The sequence below is a fragment of the Poromitra crassiceps genome, assembly GCF_964638095.1.
Source record: "Poromitra crassiceps genome assembly, chromosome: 25".
In the NCBI taxonomy this organism is placed as follows: Eukaryota; Metazoa; Chordata; class Actinopteri; order Beryciformes; family Melamphaidae; genus Poromitra; species Poromitra crassiceps.
This window is the reverse complement of record NC_139649.1, coordinates 11,008,116-11,022,597: the sequence shown is the minus strand read 5'-3', so window position 1 is coordinate 11,022,597 and position 14,482 is coordinate 11,008,116. Positions and strand designations below refer to the sequence as shown.

General features: G+C 47.8%; 1 protein-coding gene across 1 annotated transcript in view; it reads left to right on the top strand.

The window, feature by feature from the left end:
- sema3fb (sema domain, immunoglobulin domain (Ig), short basic domain, secreted, (semaphorin) 3Fb) overlaps positions 1 to 10,926 on the top strand; it is a 73,679-nt gene extending 62,753 nt beyond the window's left edge. The window contains exons 10-18 of the mRNA XM_083661100.1: positions 699 to 768; positions 925 to 1,069; positions 1,334 to 1,556; positions 3,148 to 3,236; positions 3,524 to 3,565; positions 5,021 to 5,178; positions 5,877 to 5,944; positions 6,767 to 6,900; positions 8,004 to 10,926. Of these exons, the coding sequence (XP_083517226.1) occupies positions 699 to 768; positions 925 to 1,069; positions 1,334 to 1,556; positions 3,148 to 3,236; positions 3,524 to 3,565; positions 5,021 to 5,178; positions 5,877 to 5,944; positions 6,767 to 6,900; positions 8,004 to 8,474 (1,400 nt within the window). The 3' untranslated portion in view covers positions 8,475 to 10,926. The remainder of the gene's footprint in view (positions 1 to 698; positions 769 to 924; positions 1,070 to 1,333; positions 1,557 to 3,147; positions 3,237 to 3,523; positions 3,566 to 5,020; positions 5,179 to 5,876; positions 5,945 to 6,766; positions 6,901 to 8,003) is intronic.
- Positions 10,927 to 14,482: the final 3,556 nt, after the last annotated feature.

Genomic DNA, 14,482 nt, shown 5'->3' with positions numbered 1-14,482 from the left:
CGGCTCTCCCCAGATTGGCAGAGGGTGGAGCAGCAACCAGGATAAATAAATTAAAATTAGCACTAACGGGGGATAAAAATGGGATAAAAAATTTGTCCTTCACCTTACTTGTCCTTCCGGCCCTGGTCCAGTGTTTCCTCTTTGCACTGGGCAGACTGCTGTGGGCTGACAGACACCTACTGTCGAGAAGGAAGGGACTCACCTCGTTCTTATCCTCTCCTCGTTTTATCTGAGGAGTTTTTCCTCTCATCCGCTCTACTAGACGTCTAGCTAACGCGCCACTTCCTGTTAGCTCCTTCATGAACTATAGCGTGACAGAGCTGAGGACGGTCAGACACCCACATTCACTCAAACACTTACTAAGCAACACAAGGCTTGTCACAGCCATTTTTCACATTTAGATGCAAATATAGGCCTAGATCCCGGAGACCTGCATAGTGGCATAAAGAAAGACAAGAGAGGAGCCATATTCCCTGCCTCGATCATCTTGTTACTGATGGAAGTTCACGTTTTCTTTGTTCCTCCCTGCATCAACCCCCCTGATAAGGTGCAGCTTAGGTCTGGGCGCCGCGGTAAGGCTGGATTGACTGGGAGCTGTGTCAATATTAGCGATGAGGCGTGTTTGTGCTGCGGAGCGTGATGTTTCCTCAGCCTGATCTCCGTGCAACTAAATGTGATTTCCCTCTTTTCTCTTTCAGGAGATGTTTACATCCAGCCAACACAGGACACTAAAAACCCTGTTATATACGGAGTGTTTTCCGTTTCTGGGTCAGTAACTGTCACAGCACTATAGGCACCATAGCCAACAATAGGATCTGTGTTAACATGAATTGTCTAAGTTAGATTTAAAAAAAAATGCAGTTGTCATTATTTTGTGAGAGAGATTTTTTTTCCTGACTCTGACTCTCTGTTCCCACGACATAGCTCCGTCTTCAAAGGCTCAGCGGTTTGCGTCTACTCCATGGCCGACATCCGCATGGTCTTCAACGGGCCCTTCGCCCACAAGGAGGGTCCCAATTACCAGTGGGTGGCCTACACCGGGAAGATCCCCTACCCTCGACCCGGGACGGTGAGGCCCTCACCCCGCACTGACCCCCGCACACATCAATCCCACAGCAAGCCGGCATAACAGATCCTTCTCTCCGCCGACTTAGTTCTTCAAATAGAAACCATCTGAGCGAGACGCAAGCATCAGCAGAAACCAAACACAGAATAGTTACAGCGGGGCGCACAGGCCCTCCACTCTTCTTTGTTCCTGGGATTACCCGCGCTCTGTTCTGCGGGTGTCACCTGTGCTCCTGATGTTAATGCTCCTTGTCCTCCTCTCCCTCAGTGCCCCGGGGGGACGTTCACCCCCAACATGAAGTCCACCAAGGACTACCCAGACGAAGTCATTAACTTCATGAGGAATCACCCCGCCATGTACAACGCCGTCTACCCGGTGCACAAGCGCCCCCTGGTGGTTCGGACCAACGTGGACTATGAGTTCACCACCATCACGGTGGACCAAGTGACGGCTGCGGATGGCAACTATGAGGTGCTTTTCCTGGGAACCGGTGAGTGTCTTGTGGATTTTGAACTGCATTTAGGCCGTCTGTAAAAATGTGTTGAGAGTCAAGGGAGGACAGGAACTAAACCTTGAGCTGCATTACCCGCACCTCCACTGATGGTTTTTAGCAGAGTGTTTACAAGATTCAAGATTCAAGATTTATTAAGTGTCCCAAAAGGGCAAATTGGATTGCAAAAAGCGTAGTACAAAGTACATACATAAAAACAAATAAGACAATTTTTTTTTTGTAAAAACAGTCTAGAGCAGCAGTTTAAAGTGCAACACAATAGTTAAAGTGCAAATGACAACAGTAGCAACGATCTAAAGTGCACAGTAGAAATATAAAGTGCATAGTAGCAAGGTGCAGTTCACTCTCAGCAGCACATTTATATCACAAGAATGAATACATGAATACCTGACGAACCCTTTGATTAGAGTCAAGATGGTGAATGACACATGATGATGTGTCTGTGGAAAATAAAAATGATGGAGGGAATCCCCAACCCCCGCCCTGCCCTGCCCCCCACCACCCCGACACCACCTCCACCCACCACTACACCACCCCACCCCCACCTACCACCACAAGCGGAGGGCCTCCCTCATCATTCCTCATGATTACAGAAAGAAAAGAATGTCCTTTGTGCTCCAGTGGAAATGTAGCCGATCAAAGGAGGTGCACCTCTCGCTCTCCGCTCGCTTCGAGTAAACACAGGGACGTTTTGTACCTGCGGGGCGCGGGGGGAGGGGGGGGGGGGTGGATCATCAGTGGGAAGGGCAGAAAAGTGGGAGAGAAAAGAAGAGGAGGAGGGAGAGAGGAGGGGGGTGGGGGGGGATACAGTTAGGTTATCCATCACCTTAATCTTGCCCACTGGTGTAAGACAGATTATCTGTTTGTCTCTCCAGTGCTTTGAACCTTTAATAAGCACCTAGAATGACATGTCCCCCCCCTCACAACACACCGCTCTTACCTGTACGAGCTTTTAACATGACGGCTTTTAACTGACGTCTTTGTTCGTCGGTGCGTTCGGGGGTTGGGGGAGGTGAGGTGTGGGGGGGGGGGGGGACTAATGGGTTTGTGTGCGATGGCGGTCCTAAACCCCCCCACCCCCCACTGTGCTTTGGAATGCCCCGTGCCTTTCAGCCGCTGTCAGAGGCGGAGCCTTCAGCTGGGCCACATTGGACAAGTCGTAATAAATCTCACTTACCTGCGCGCGCACAGGAATGCCTCGCTCTGTACAGGAATCAAACACCACGTCGGGGCGGTTAGGGCGCGGCCCAGGGAATACCACCTGCGGGGGGCGCTCCAGCACAATGGCTCAAAGCGAGGATGGTTTGTCAGGGCAGTGACAGTTTGTAGGCCCGAGGCGAGTGGAACGGAGCTGTACGTCATCCGGGGGACAAAGGTTGAGCCGAAGAGATCCACGTGAGAGAGAGGTGCAGGTGGGGTAGGCTACATGATGTGGGGATTAGCCCTATGCCCCTAGGTGAGGCTGAGAGACACACAATGACAACCCTAGTAGGGGCTGATTTGGCAGGCAGGCAGACAGGGTGTGAGATTGCAGGTGTGGTGGGACTGACAGGTGTGTTGCGGTCCACAGACAAGGGGACAGTTCAGAAAGTGATCGTTCTGCCGAGAGACGACTTGCAGACGGAGGAGCTGGTCCTGGAGGAGGTGGAGGTGTTCAAGGTGAGCTCTCCTTCTCGCTTATTTCTCCATTATGCTCTAGCTCTCTCTCTCTCTCTCTCTCTCTCTTGTGCAACCATGCTTCAACTCCCACTCCTTTCCCAGTTCCTTCTCCGCTCTCCCTCTCTTTGGTGACGTCTCACACCTCCTCTCTGTATTTCTGTCATCTCTCCTTCTCTCTCGCCCCATCTCTCTCTGATTTTTTTTGCTAATGCTTTTATACGTGACATTTTCAGCTACTGTAAAGATAACACACACGGTACTCACGATAAATCATTTTCTTTTTCAAGGTCCCTACTCCGATTACAACGATGAAGATCTCATCCAAACGGGTGAGCATGTCTGTGCAACAGATTATTTTATAGGCCTCTATATCATCGGCAGGAGGGAGGGAATGAAATGAACGATTTGGAAATGGGACAAATGTATACAGCTGTGGAACCAATGCTGCCCCTTCATAACTCATTGACTGCCTGCCTGTGCGTCTGGGAGAGACAATGAGCAGAGGAATATGGAAAAGGCATTAAAAGTTTAGTGTTGTCTTTCACCGTGATTAAAATACTAGGGCTCCTCTGTGTGCCATGACATCATTCTACACAGAGTGAGAGAGAGAGAGAGAGAGAGAGAGAGAGAGAGGGAGAGAGAGAGTTACCATTCTACACAGGCCTGCCTGCCTGAGAGACGGCTTCAAAACAGCTGATCGTAAAATGGCGAAGGTGCGTTGTGGTGGAACGATGGCAACCTGAGCAACACAGAGATGACCTCAACGGCTGCTCTCTCAATAGAGAGCCAAAGTGAACGTCACTTCCTGCTTCAGCATGGTACCAGAGATTCCCAGAGACATTTCATAAAAAATGCTTATAAAAAATTGTTTTACTTGGTCAAACCAAGCGATTCAGCTATATTTAGGATCGGGAAAGACCATTTTCACTGCGACCAAAACTTAAAAAAACAACATTGAAAAAATGTTTTCTTTAAATCCGCAATTTTTTTTAACGTTTTGGTCCGAGTGAAATGCTATATGGTCTCTCCTGTTTCTAAATATAGCAAACCGTTTGGTTTGAACAAGTAAAACTATTTTTATAAGGGGGGTACGGTGGTGCAGTGGTAAGCGCTGTCGCCTCACAGCTCGAAGGTCCTGGGTTCGATTCTCACCTGGGACGCTGTGAACACTGAAGGAATGCGTGCCCGTCCGCATGTCCTCGAGTGCCCACCGCCCGGGTGGGGTCGTCAAAAGGGCCCTTCTGTGTGGAGTTTGCATGTTCTCCCCAGAGGGGAACCGGTTGGAATAGCGTGAACCTCCCACGTGCTATGTCCTACCAGTGAAGCTTTCCCTGTCAGGTGAAAAGAAGCGGCTGGCTAACTGCCCATGTCTCGGAGGAAGCATGGAGCCAGTTTCGGCTCTCCCCAGATCGGCAGAGGGTGGAGTAGCAACCAGGATAAATAAAAGTAAAATTTGCACTAAGGGGGATAAAAATGGGATAAAAAACATTTTACGAAATGTCTATGGGAAAATAAATGGCGGATGAAAATCTCTGGTACCATGCTGAAGCAGGAAGTAACGCTCCCTTTGGCTCTCAATAGTCGCCCACGTGCTCCAGAGCAGGCTGCTGTTTAAGCGCATCTAGATTTAACACTTATCTCATTACATCCGTCTGGGGGTTTATGGACTCTCTCTCTCTGCCTCGGCTCAGTGCATCTGTCCTTATTTCAGCCTAGTCCAAAGTGTTGTCGAATGCTAGGTTTAAGGTCCTCTTCTCTCCCCCTCTTCTCCCCTCCCCCCACAGCAACAGCTGTATGTCTCATCTGCGGTAGGGCTGACCCAGCTGGCGCTCCACCGGTGCGACGTGTACGGCGAGGCCTGTGCCGACTGCTGCCTGGCCAGAGACCCGTACTGCGCCTGGGACGGCAAGTCCTGCTCCCGCTACTCCGCCTCCCAGAAGAGGTGAGCAACCAGCAACATCTGCAGCATGAGCTCCTCCAGCTACTACACCCACTAAATAACTAACCGACTGACTGTTTGTTCTGTTGAGTGACCGTCTGTTCAAATTAATGTGTCAGCTGCCTGGATGGCTGATTGGCTGTATAGGTTATGAGATGGCACACACAATGTGTTTTTAATGGCATTCTAATATTTTAAAGGAACACTCTGCCCATTCAAATCAACTCTCAATAACTGTCAAACTAGATGAATGACTTCAAAACCATCATCTAGTTTGACAGTTATTGAGAGTTGATTTGAGTTAATGAGTTATTAATTTGAGTTAGTGTGGGCCAGTGATGTCACTGGTCCACACTTTAACACTCAATAACTGTCAAATTAAATGACAGACTGATATACTACTGATGTTCTAATGATACAAAGCTGGTTGAAAATGGGCGGAGTGTTCCTTTAATCACAGTACATTCACTCCTGTTAGACTAATAAATGTGCAGATTATGCATCGTGTAACCCAGTGTAACCAGTGAATGAGATGAACGACCTAATAATAATAGAAGCGTAACGAGAAGTTGCTCTATGATTAAACCCGTTGAGTTTGATTATTGAATGGCTCCATGTGTTGTCGAATGGCTTTGAATGGCTTGCAGTTGCTTTATAATATTTTCTCTCCTTATTCGGCGATACTGGTCTGACCCCTTTAGACGTAGCCGGAGGCAGGACGTCAAGTACGGCAACCCCATCCGCCAGTGCCGAGGCTTCAACTCCAATGGTAAGATATCTCCTCCTCAGTACGTCTCTTGGATTCAGCCCCCCGAATTTTCATATTTTTTTTATTTTTATTTGATTTGATTTTTCTGATTCCCCCCCATTTTCTCCACAATTGTAGTTGGCCAATTTCCCCCTGATGCCCCGGTCACTGATCCACCCCCTCTGCCGATGTAGGGAGAGCCATAGACTAGCACCATGCTTCCTCCGACACAGTGGCTTGTTTTCGCCTGACAGGGGGAGCTTCACCAGTAGGACCTAGCACATGGGAGGATCATGCTATTCCCACCAGTTCCCCTCCTCCCCGAACAGGCGCCCTGACGCTAGTGCAGCGACCAGGACACATACCCTCAATCCCGCTTCCCACCCGCAGACACCAGCCAACCGTCCGTGTATGGACACCCGACCAAGCCGGAGGTAACACGGGGGCGCGAACCTGCGACCCTCGTGTTGGTAAGGCAGGGAATCTACCACTGCACTACCCCGGACGCCCCCGAATTTTCATTTGCGCTCACATTTGCTGATTAATCACACACAGCGTGGGGCCTTGTTAACGCGCCGGTCGACAGGTTGAGCATAATGACACGTCTCACTGTTGCTGTTCCAAAGGCTTGAAGACATTCATTGTTATTATAGAGGCTGTAATGACTGCATTCTGGCAGCGATACAGCCGCTCTGTGGAAACTGCATCGCATGCATCTGAAAAGAACTTTGATTTGCCACGACGGAGATTTTGGACTTAAGGGAGCTCATGGGTAATGAGTGTTTGGTTGTCATGGTAATCCCGCTCTCTCTCTCTCTCCCCCTGTGCGCTCCCTGGCTGCAGCCAATAAGAACACTCTGGAGATGGTGCAATACGGGGTGGAGGGGAGCAGCACCTTCCTGGAGTGCCAGGCGCGCTCGCCGCACGCCCTCATCAAATGGCATCTGCAGAGAGACAACAGCGACCGCAGGAAAGAGGTGAGCGGCCACTCCAGCTCCTGAGTCCAAGCACATCGTTACAGAAGCACGTTTGAAGTTTTTAGACAATGACTGAACTTCCTGAAGCTCAGGGTTTTTTTTTTTTGCGGCGCTCATCACTTTCCTGACATGGCTTAATGAGGGATGATTGTTTCTGCAGAGGAGCGCAAACAAGTCCCTTTTTGGATGTCATGGCGGGAGCGGCTGGGGTATGGCGGGTGGGGGTATGGCGGGGGTGGGAATATGGCGGGTGGGGGTATGGCGGGTGGGGGTATGGCGAGTGGGGGTATGGCGGGTGGGGGCATGACGGGTGGGGGTATGGCGGCTGGGGTATGGCGGGTGGGGTATGGCGGGTGGGGTATGGCGGGTGGGGTATGGCGGGTGGGGGTATGGCGGGTGGGGGTATGTCGGGTGGGGGTATGGCGGGTGGGGTATGGCGGGTGGGGGTATGGCGGGTGGTTTAAGGCGGACACTAAAGCAGAGGATATGCCCCTCGGTGGTTAGGAGGTTTTCTGCACTATGCCAGATTTGAAGAAGTCATTATTTCCAATCATCTGAAGGGGCTGTGAGTGAATGATGTCTGCTCCCCCCCAATGACCTCTAACTGTCCCCGTACATACCCAGGGGAAGGACATATGCTGTGTGCAGGAGAACTGTGAAAACCCCCCTCTTATAATATATAGCCCCGAGGCGCTACAGTAGTTAAAGTTTTATTGTGAGGCTATGTAGTGTTGCTGCCTCGCTCTCTTTTATTGACTATTCTGTTGGATGGTGTCTATTCCCACAGGCAGCAGGGCTGCCTTGGCTTTGCCTCTCTCTGCCGTGCACATCTGATCCTGAGCATAAAAGCCGTCATCACCTAATCAGAAGCCTGGATCGGGATAAAAATTGGAAAACATCACTCACAGTTTGATTCAATGGAATTGATGGTCCCATATTTTTATTCCTAATATTACATGTAGAGGCCATGACAGGGAACGAATGCACAGGTAGTTATAACACAGGTATCTCATGAGCTCTCTCTCTCTCTCTCTCTGTCTCTCTCTCTCCCGCTGTCTCTCTCTCTCTCTCTCTCTCTCTCTCTCTCTCTCTCCCTGTCCCAGATGCGTTCCGACGGGCGTGTTTTGAAGACGGAGCAGGGCTTGCTGCTGCGCTCCCTGCAGCCGTCCGACTCGGGCATGTACCAGTGCACGGGCACGGAGAAGAACTTCAAGCACACGCTGGTCAAGCTGCAGCTGGTGGTGCTGTCGGGCCGGTCCGTCAACAACGCGCTGGTGGAGGGCGGCGGCGGCGGCGGGCTGGCGCCGCCCTCCTCTCTCCACCAGGGCCAGTGGACCCCCAGCGCGGGCCAGTACAAGGACCTGCTGACCATCCTGAGCCAGCCGGAGATGGGCCTGATCAACCAGTACTGCCAGGACTACTGGCAGCTCGGAGACCCGCTGCTGGGCGCCATCAAGGCCAAAGACCTGAAGGAGCTCAAGGAGCAGAAGAAGCCCCGCAACCGCCGGCATCACAGAGAGGGCGAGGGGGAGGAGGAGGAGGAGGAGGAGCAGCAAGAGGAGGCGGAGACATGAGGAGCCCCGCCCCCCCCCACCCCTCTTGTCCGGAACGCACCCTCGACCACCACACCCCTCCACTCCCCGCCTCCCATCCCCGTGAAAACTGAGAGAGACTCGTTGAGTAACGACGCGAGGGGAAAAAAGTTCAAACCGAGCAAACTGAGAAAAAAGAGGCTTACAAACAAAACCCCACATACATCCCTTCTAACAGTAAGATATATGATACACAGTATTTATTGTAGGTTGTATATAGTATCATTCTGTGGATTTCTTTGTACTTATAGAAAAAAAAACATGCTCTTTGTGTATAGGTACCTTTGGGGCAAATATTATTGTTATTATTGACATTGTTAATTTTATTGTTGCTGTTACTGTCATTACAAAAATCTCATCTTTCATCGGTGAACATCGTGTGACATTGGCGACTGTTTGGAATGTTAACCGGCATGTAAACTGTTGGGAGCGAGCTGCGAGGAGCTCGTTAGGCGGATGGGATCTCTCTTGTTTCTTGTTTGCTGGGACTCAAAGCCAGGACCCTTAACTCCTCCTGGACACTAGGGGTCCCCGTGACGCAGCCTCCACATGGCTTCATGTGGACAGAGACTTTTTATTGCGAGGGATCCACAAACGGGCCCAGTTATCTGGGGGAAAAGACCCTTCCTCATGGAAACGCAGACATCCAAAAAGACTGTTGTAATTGGTCCTCTTAACAGGTTATTGGTATCTTGTCCTGATTGGTAATTTCTCCCATTTCCTGGTTGACTCAAGGATTGACTCTAAAATGATGCAACATCTTTGCTACTTCTTTGCTCATACCGATTATGAAAATGTATATTTGCTCAACAAAATGATGGTCAAAAAAGGATTTAAATCTCAGTTGTACTTTGAGAAACTTGCAATGTCTTTTCCAAATGGCCACGATCTACAGTTTTCACTGATAAACTTATGTTGATGGAAAGAGGCAAGCATCGGATCAGTTTTCACAGAAAGGTTTGATGTAATGGTTGGATTCTTTTTCAAATTGAAACATCCATTTGGACTGAGAGTGCGATGCAATAAAGGCTGGAGGTTTTTGCACAAAGGGCATTATTCTTTCACCTTCAGGACTCGGGTGGGGGGGGGAACAAGCTGTGGAAGGTAGATCTCCAAAACATCCACCAGGGGGCCAAATGCGGCGAGCACACGTGGGCAAGGTCAAAAACAAAATGGCGATCCAGTTTAAGATGAAAGAGGTGCCCGGGTCAGGCAGCAGTGTTAGCTCTGAGACATCTCTCGTTGTTTCTTGGTGCATTTTAGATCCTTTGACGTTCATGTGTGGAGATAAAAAAAAATCGCCCATATACACAACAGAGCATTGTAACAATGTTGTGACACTAACCAAAATATTGGGAAGCTGGCTTTTCATTGTGTGCATGAACCTGTATTTGTACTGTAATTCTGATAAGATAATTATGTGGTCGCTTTTTTCTGTTCTTCATCTCTAGAAGTGTCTGATGGACATACTGTACATGTCTTCGGTGCAGCAAAAGAAACAAATTGGGAGAAATGCTTTACATAAAGATGGCCTACCTGCAAACTCAGCCCGGTATAAGACATGGATGCATCTTTATGGACTTTAATACAGATTTTGTTGAGTGTTTAAAGTCACAATGAAACCACATTCTGTCATTTTGAGATGCATCAGGTTGAAACAGGATATTGGGGGCGGGACTTGATGCACGGAGGAGGGATCACTCAAAACGCGTAAACCAATGAGATAACGGTGGGAGGGAGAAAGGCCGTTTTATTTCATGGGAGGATTGTTCAAAAAATCTGTGATGGTGTTTGTTATTGTTTTGGAATTGTTTGAATGTACTGTACGCCTAGCCTACACCATGAAGTAACCACTAAAAAATACTGTACATCACTTTCCAGCAAGTAAAAACAATGGGATTTTGATATAAAAATAGAAGAAATGAATAAATGTGTTGGCATTTATTGTTTAATTGGTTGCATGACGTGGGGAAAAGTAATTTTCATTTCATTGTGACTGGACCTTTAAAATTGTCTGTATGAGTATGGGATACATTTGGTCCATCTCTGGCACTGTGGGATTCAGACTGTATAAAAGTCTGCATACGCCTCTGGGAAGATGCAGCCATGTTTCATACAGGGGGTCTACAGTACAGTAGATGCATCCATGTTTCATCCAGGGGGGGTCTACAGTTGCTCAATATGAAATTAGTCTGCATTGCCAGAATCAATCACAACTCCTGATGCTCTCTTCCAGCTGAGACGTGGGAGTGTTACAGCACACACAAAAACAAAAAAAAAGTGAAGAAGAAAGGTTGTACAATTTCTTGGTATTTTTAAGATGTGTCTTTAGTTTTTGAGTGTTTTATGTTTGTTTTGTATTTTTTTTTTGCATTATCAGTTAAGACTTTCTGAAAAAGAAAAAAAGAAAATGCACAGAGGTGATGTTATTGTAATGACTTGTGTAAATTACTCTCTCTTCCCTTTCCATTGTTGTTGCCGACTAATAAATTAAAGCTCTATATTTTATAAGAATGGAATGCTCCCCCCCCTTCATTGTGATTGGCTTGATACTGGATGTTTTCCATGTTCTGCCCAGAACCTTCTGGATCCTTGGAATAAAGTTCTACCTGTTAAAGAGATATGGATGCACATTTGTATAAAATATACACGTGGCATTTCTGTTTGCAATGGGAGGACTCGAGTTTGTCTGTCTACTTTGACTGAATTATGTCACACAGCTGTGCCAGAGACCTGTCACTCACTTGCAATTCCTTGATCACCAACAGAGGTCAATAAAAAACATGTGTTAAGCTGACTGGAACATGTAGAAGCCCGAGGCCAGCCATTACTGGACGTTAAATAGGTACTACTCTCTTCATGCTACTCTGAAATCTTGTGTTGACTAAGATTTTCTGGATGATGTCCATTTGGGCTTCTATTCTCGAGACCCCCAGTTGGTAGTATCATGTCCATCCTACCATCAATCAGATGGAGTGGGTGATGGGAGCACCCGGAGGCCCGGTCTGGCTCCAGCACCCCAGGAGGGACAGGCTGTGGTCAGGCCAGGGTATAGCGTGCTTTAGTCAGGCCCAACAGGGTTACTGCACCTCATAAAAGCCTAGACAGCAGAGCTGACCCCTGATCAGCCCAAGACTGACTCACATGCTCCCTTACCGATTTAGGTCAAACTGACAGACAGAGAGAGAGAGAGAGAGAGAGAGAAAATTACTTCTTTGACGAAGAGCACAGGAGTGGTTGAGCTGGAGTACATGAACTTGAGGAGGTACCCACACTGGTGCCAACACTGTGCAGCTCTCAAGGGTCAGGTCCAAGGTCTGCTGCTGTGCCATTACAAGGCAGGGGTGGTCTTCCTCTCTCTGTCTCTCTCTCTCTCTCTCTCTCTCTCTCTCTCTCTCTCTCTCTCTCTCTCTCTCTCTGTGTGTGTCTCTCTCTCTCTCTCTCTCTCTCTCTCTCTCTCTCTCTGTGTCTCTCTGTCTCTCTCCCACACCTCTATGTCCTTCTCTCACGCCACGTCTGTCAATAAAACATAAAATGTCTGAAATGAAGAAGAAAAAACATAAAGGAAGACAGTTCTTATCTTTGTTTTATACTATTACATTTTTCAGAGACTTTATGACCCCCCCCCCCCCCCCCCCAACACACACACACACACACCCACAGATAGACAGACAGACACACACCAGCTTTATGTTGATCGACAGCTGAAATGCAACATTTTAAAAACCAGACAGGTCAAACCTTTTACAGCAGGATTTTGGCCTGACTGTTCTCTCTCTCTCTCTCATTCTCTCCCTACTGTATGTCACTCGCTCAAAGGAAAGCCAGGCTACCTTCAGGGTACATTCAGTTAAATTCAGCTTGGGGTGTGTAGTTTACTATCTTCTTTTAGTTTTTATTACACTTCTAATTAATTTGAGCATATAAAAGCCTGCCGATACCGTCGGGAATCGAACCAATGGTGCACTTGTCAGGTAGTGACAGAGAGGCAGCGACTCACCCTGCTGAGCTATGAGCTGTTTGCAATGTACCTTCTGAATTCTACACACTGTGTTTAAAACGACAACAACACAGAGCATAAAGAGAGAAATAGGTTGGAATTGAATGAGTGAGCAGCTGTGTATCTGACTGAGCTAGAGTCAGAGGCTGACTAGACTCCTACATCAGCTTATTTCTATCAGTGTTCAAACTACTGATGATAAAAAATAATATCACTGGTGCTGCCTGAGGCAGGGATTGAACAAAGAACCTTCAGACATCACACAACATCCACATGTTTATCTGAGTGAGCTATAACCCACTTCCTCTTGTGATGATTTCATATTGTAGCTTTAAACCTTGATCTGTGACTGTTGAAGTAGGTCTGACATGAAGGCCATAAGAGAAGAATATGAGCGTGTAATCTGAAAAAGAAAGTTGCGCTTCACAATTAGGAAGTTCTTTACCGGACTTAAGACCCTGAAAACCTTCAGTAAATATCCTGCAGACTTTTTTTTTAAGATGATTTTTTGTAGGGCATTTCTGCCTTTATTTAGACTAGTGCCGTGCCCGTTCCCCCATGCACCACCCCGTGGGCACTTCCCCCCCACGGGGTGTGAGGTGTGTAGTTTACCATGTAAGCTTCAATCCTCTCACAGTAACCCTGGTACAAATCCACCACACACACACACACACACACACACACACACACACACACACACACACACACACACACACACACACACACACACACACACACACACACACACACACACACACACACACACACACACACACACACACACACACACACACACCAGCTTTATGTTGATTGACAGCTGAAATGCACATTTTAAAAACCAGACAGGTCAAACTTTTTACAGCGGGATTTTGGCCTGACTCTGTTCTCTCTCTCTCTCTCATTTTGTCCCTATGTCACTCGCTCAAAGGAAAGCCAGGCTACCTTCAGGGTACATTCAGTTAAATTCAGCTTGGGGTGTGTAGTTTACCATGTAAGCTTCAATCCTCTCACAGTAACCCTGGTACAAATCCACCCCACACACACACACACACACACACACACACACACACACACACACACACACACACACACACACACACACACACACACACACACACACACACACACACACACACACACACACACACACACACACACACACACACAGACAGACAGACAGACAGACAGACAGACAGACAGACAGACACCAGCTTTATGTTGATTGACAGCTGAAATGCAACATTTTAAAAACCAGACAGGTCAAACTTTTTACAGCGGGATTTTGGTCGAACTCTGTTCTCTCTCTCTCTCTCATTCTGTTCCTATGTCGCTCACTCAAAGGAAAGCCAGGCTACCTTCAGGGTACATTCAGTTAAATTCAGCTTGGGGTGTGTAGTTTACCATGTAAGCTTCAGTCCTCTCACAGTAACCCTGGTACAAATCCACCACACACACACACACACACACACACACACACACACACACACACACACACACACACACACACACACACACACACACACACACACACACACACACACACACACACACACACACACACACACACACACACCAGCTTTATGTTGATTGACAGCTGAAATGCAACATTTTAAAAACCAGACAGGTCAAACTTTTTACAGCGGGATTTTGGCCGAACTCTGTTCTCTCTCTCTCTCTCACTCTCTCCCTATGTCACTCGCTCAAAGGAAAGCCAGGCTACCTTCAGGGTACATTCAGTTAAATTCAGCTTGGGGTGTGTAGTTTACCATGTAAGCTTCAATGCTCTCACAGTAACCCTGGTACAAATCCAGCGTGCGGGAATTTGTTGCATGTTCTTTCTCTTGTATTGATGCTTTTAATCAATTTAGAAAAGTGATCTAGAGTCTAAATTGATGTTTAGAAGCCCAGAAATTAATCTCTTGCCATAACCGAGCCTACTTAACTATTTCTAAATTGACTAAAAGCTCAAATAAACAGTAGCCTTTTCCAG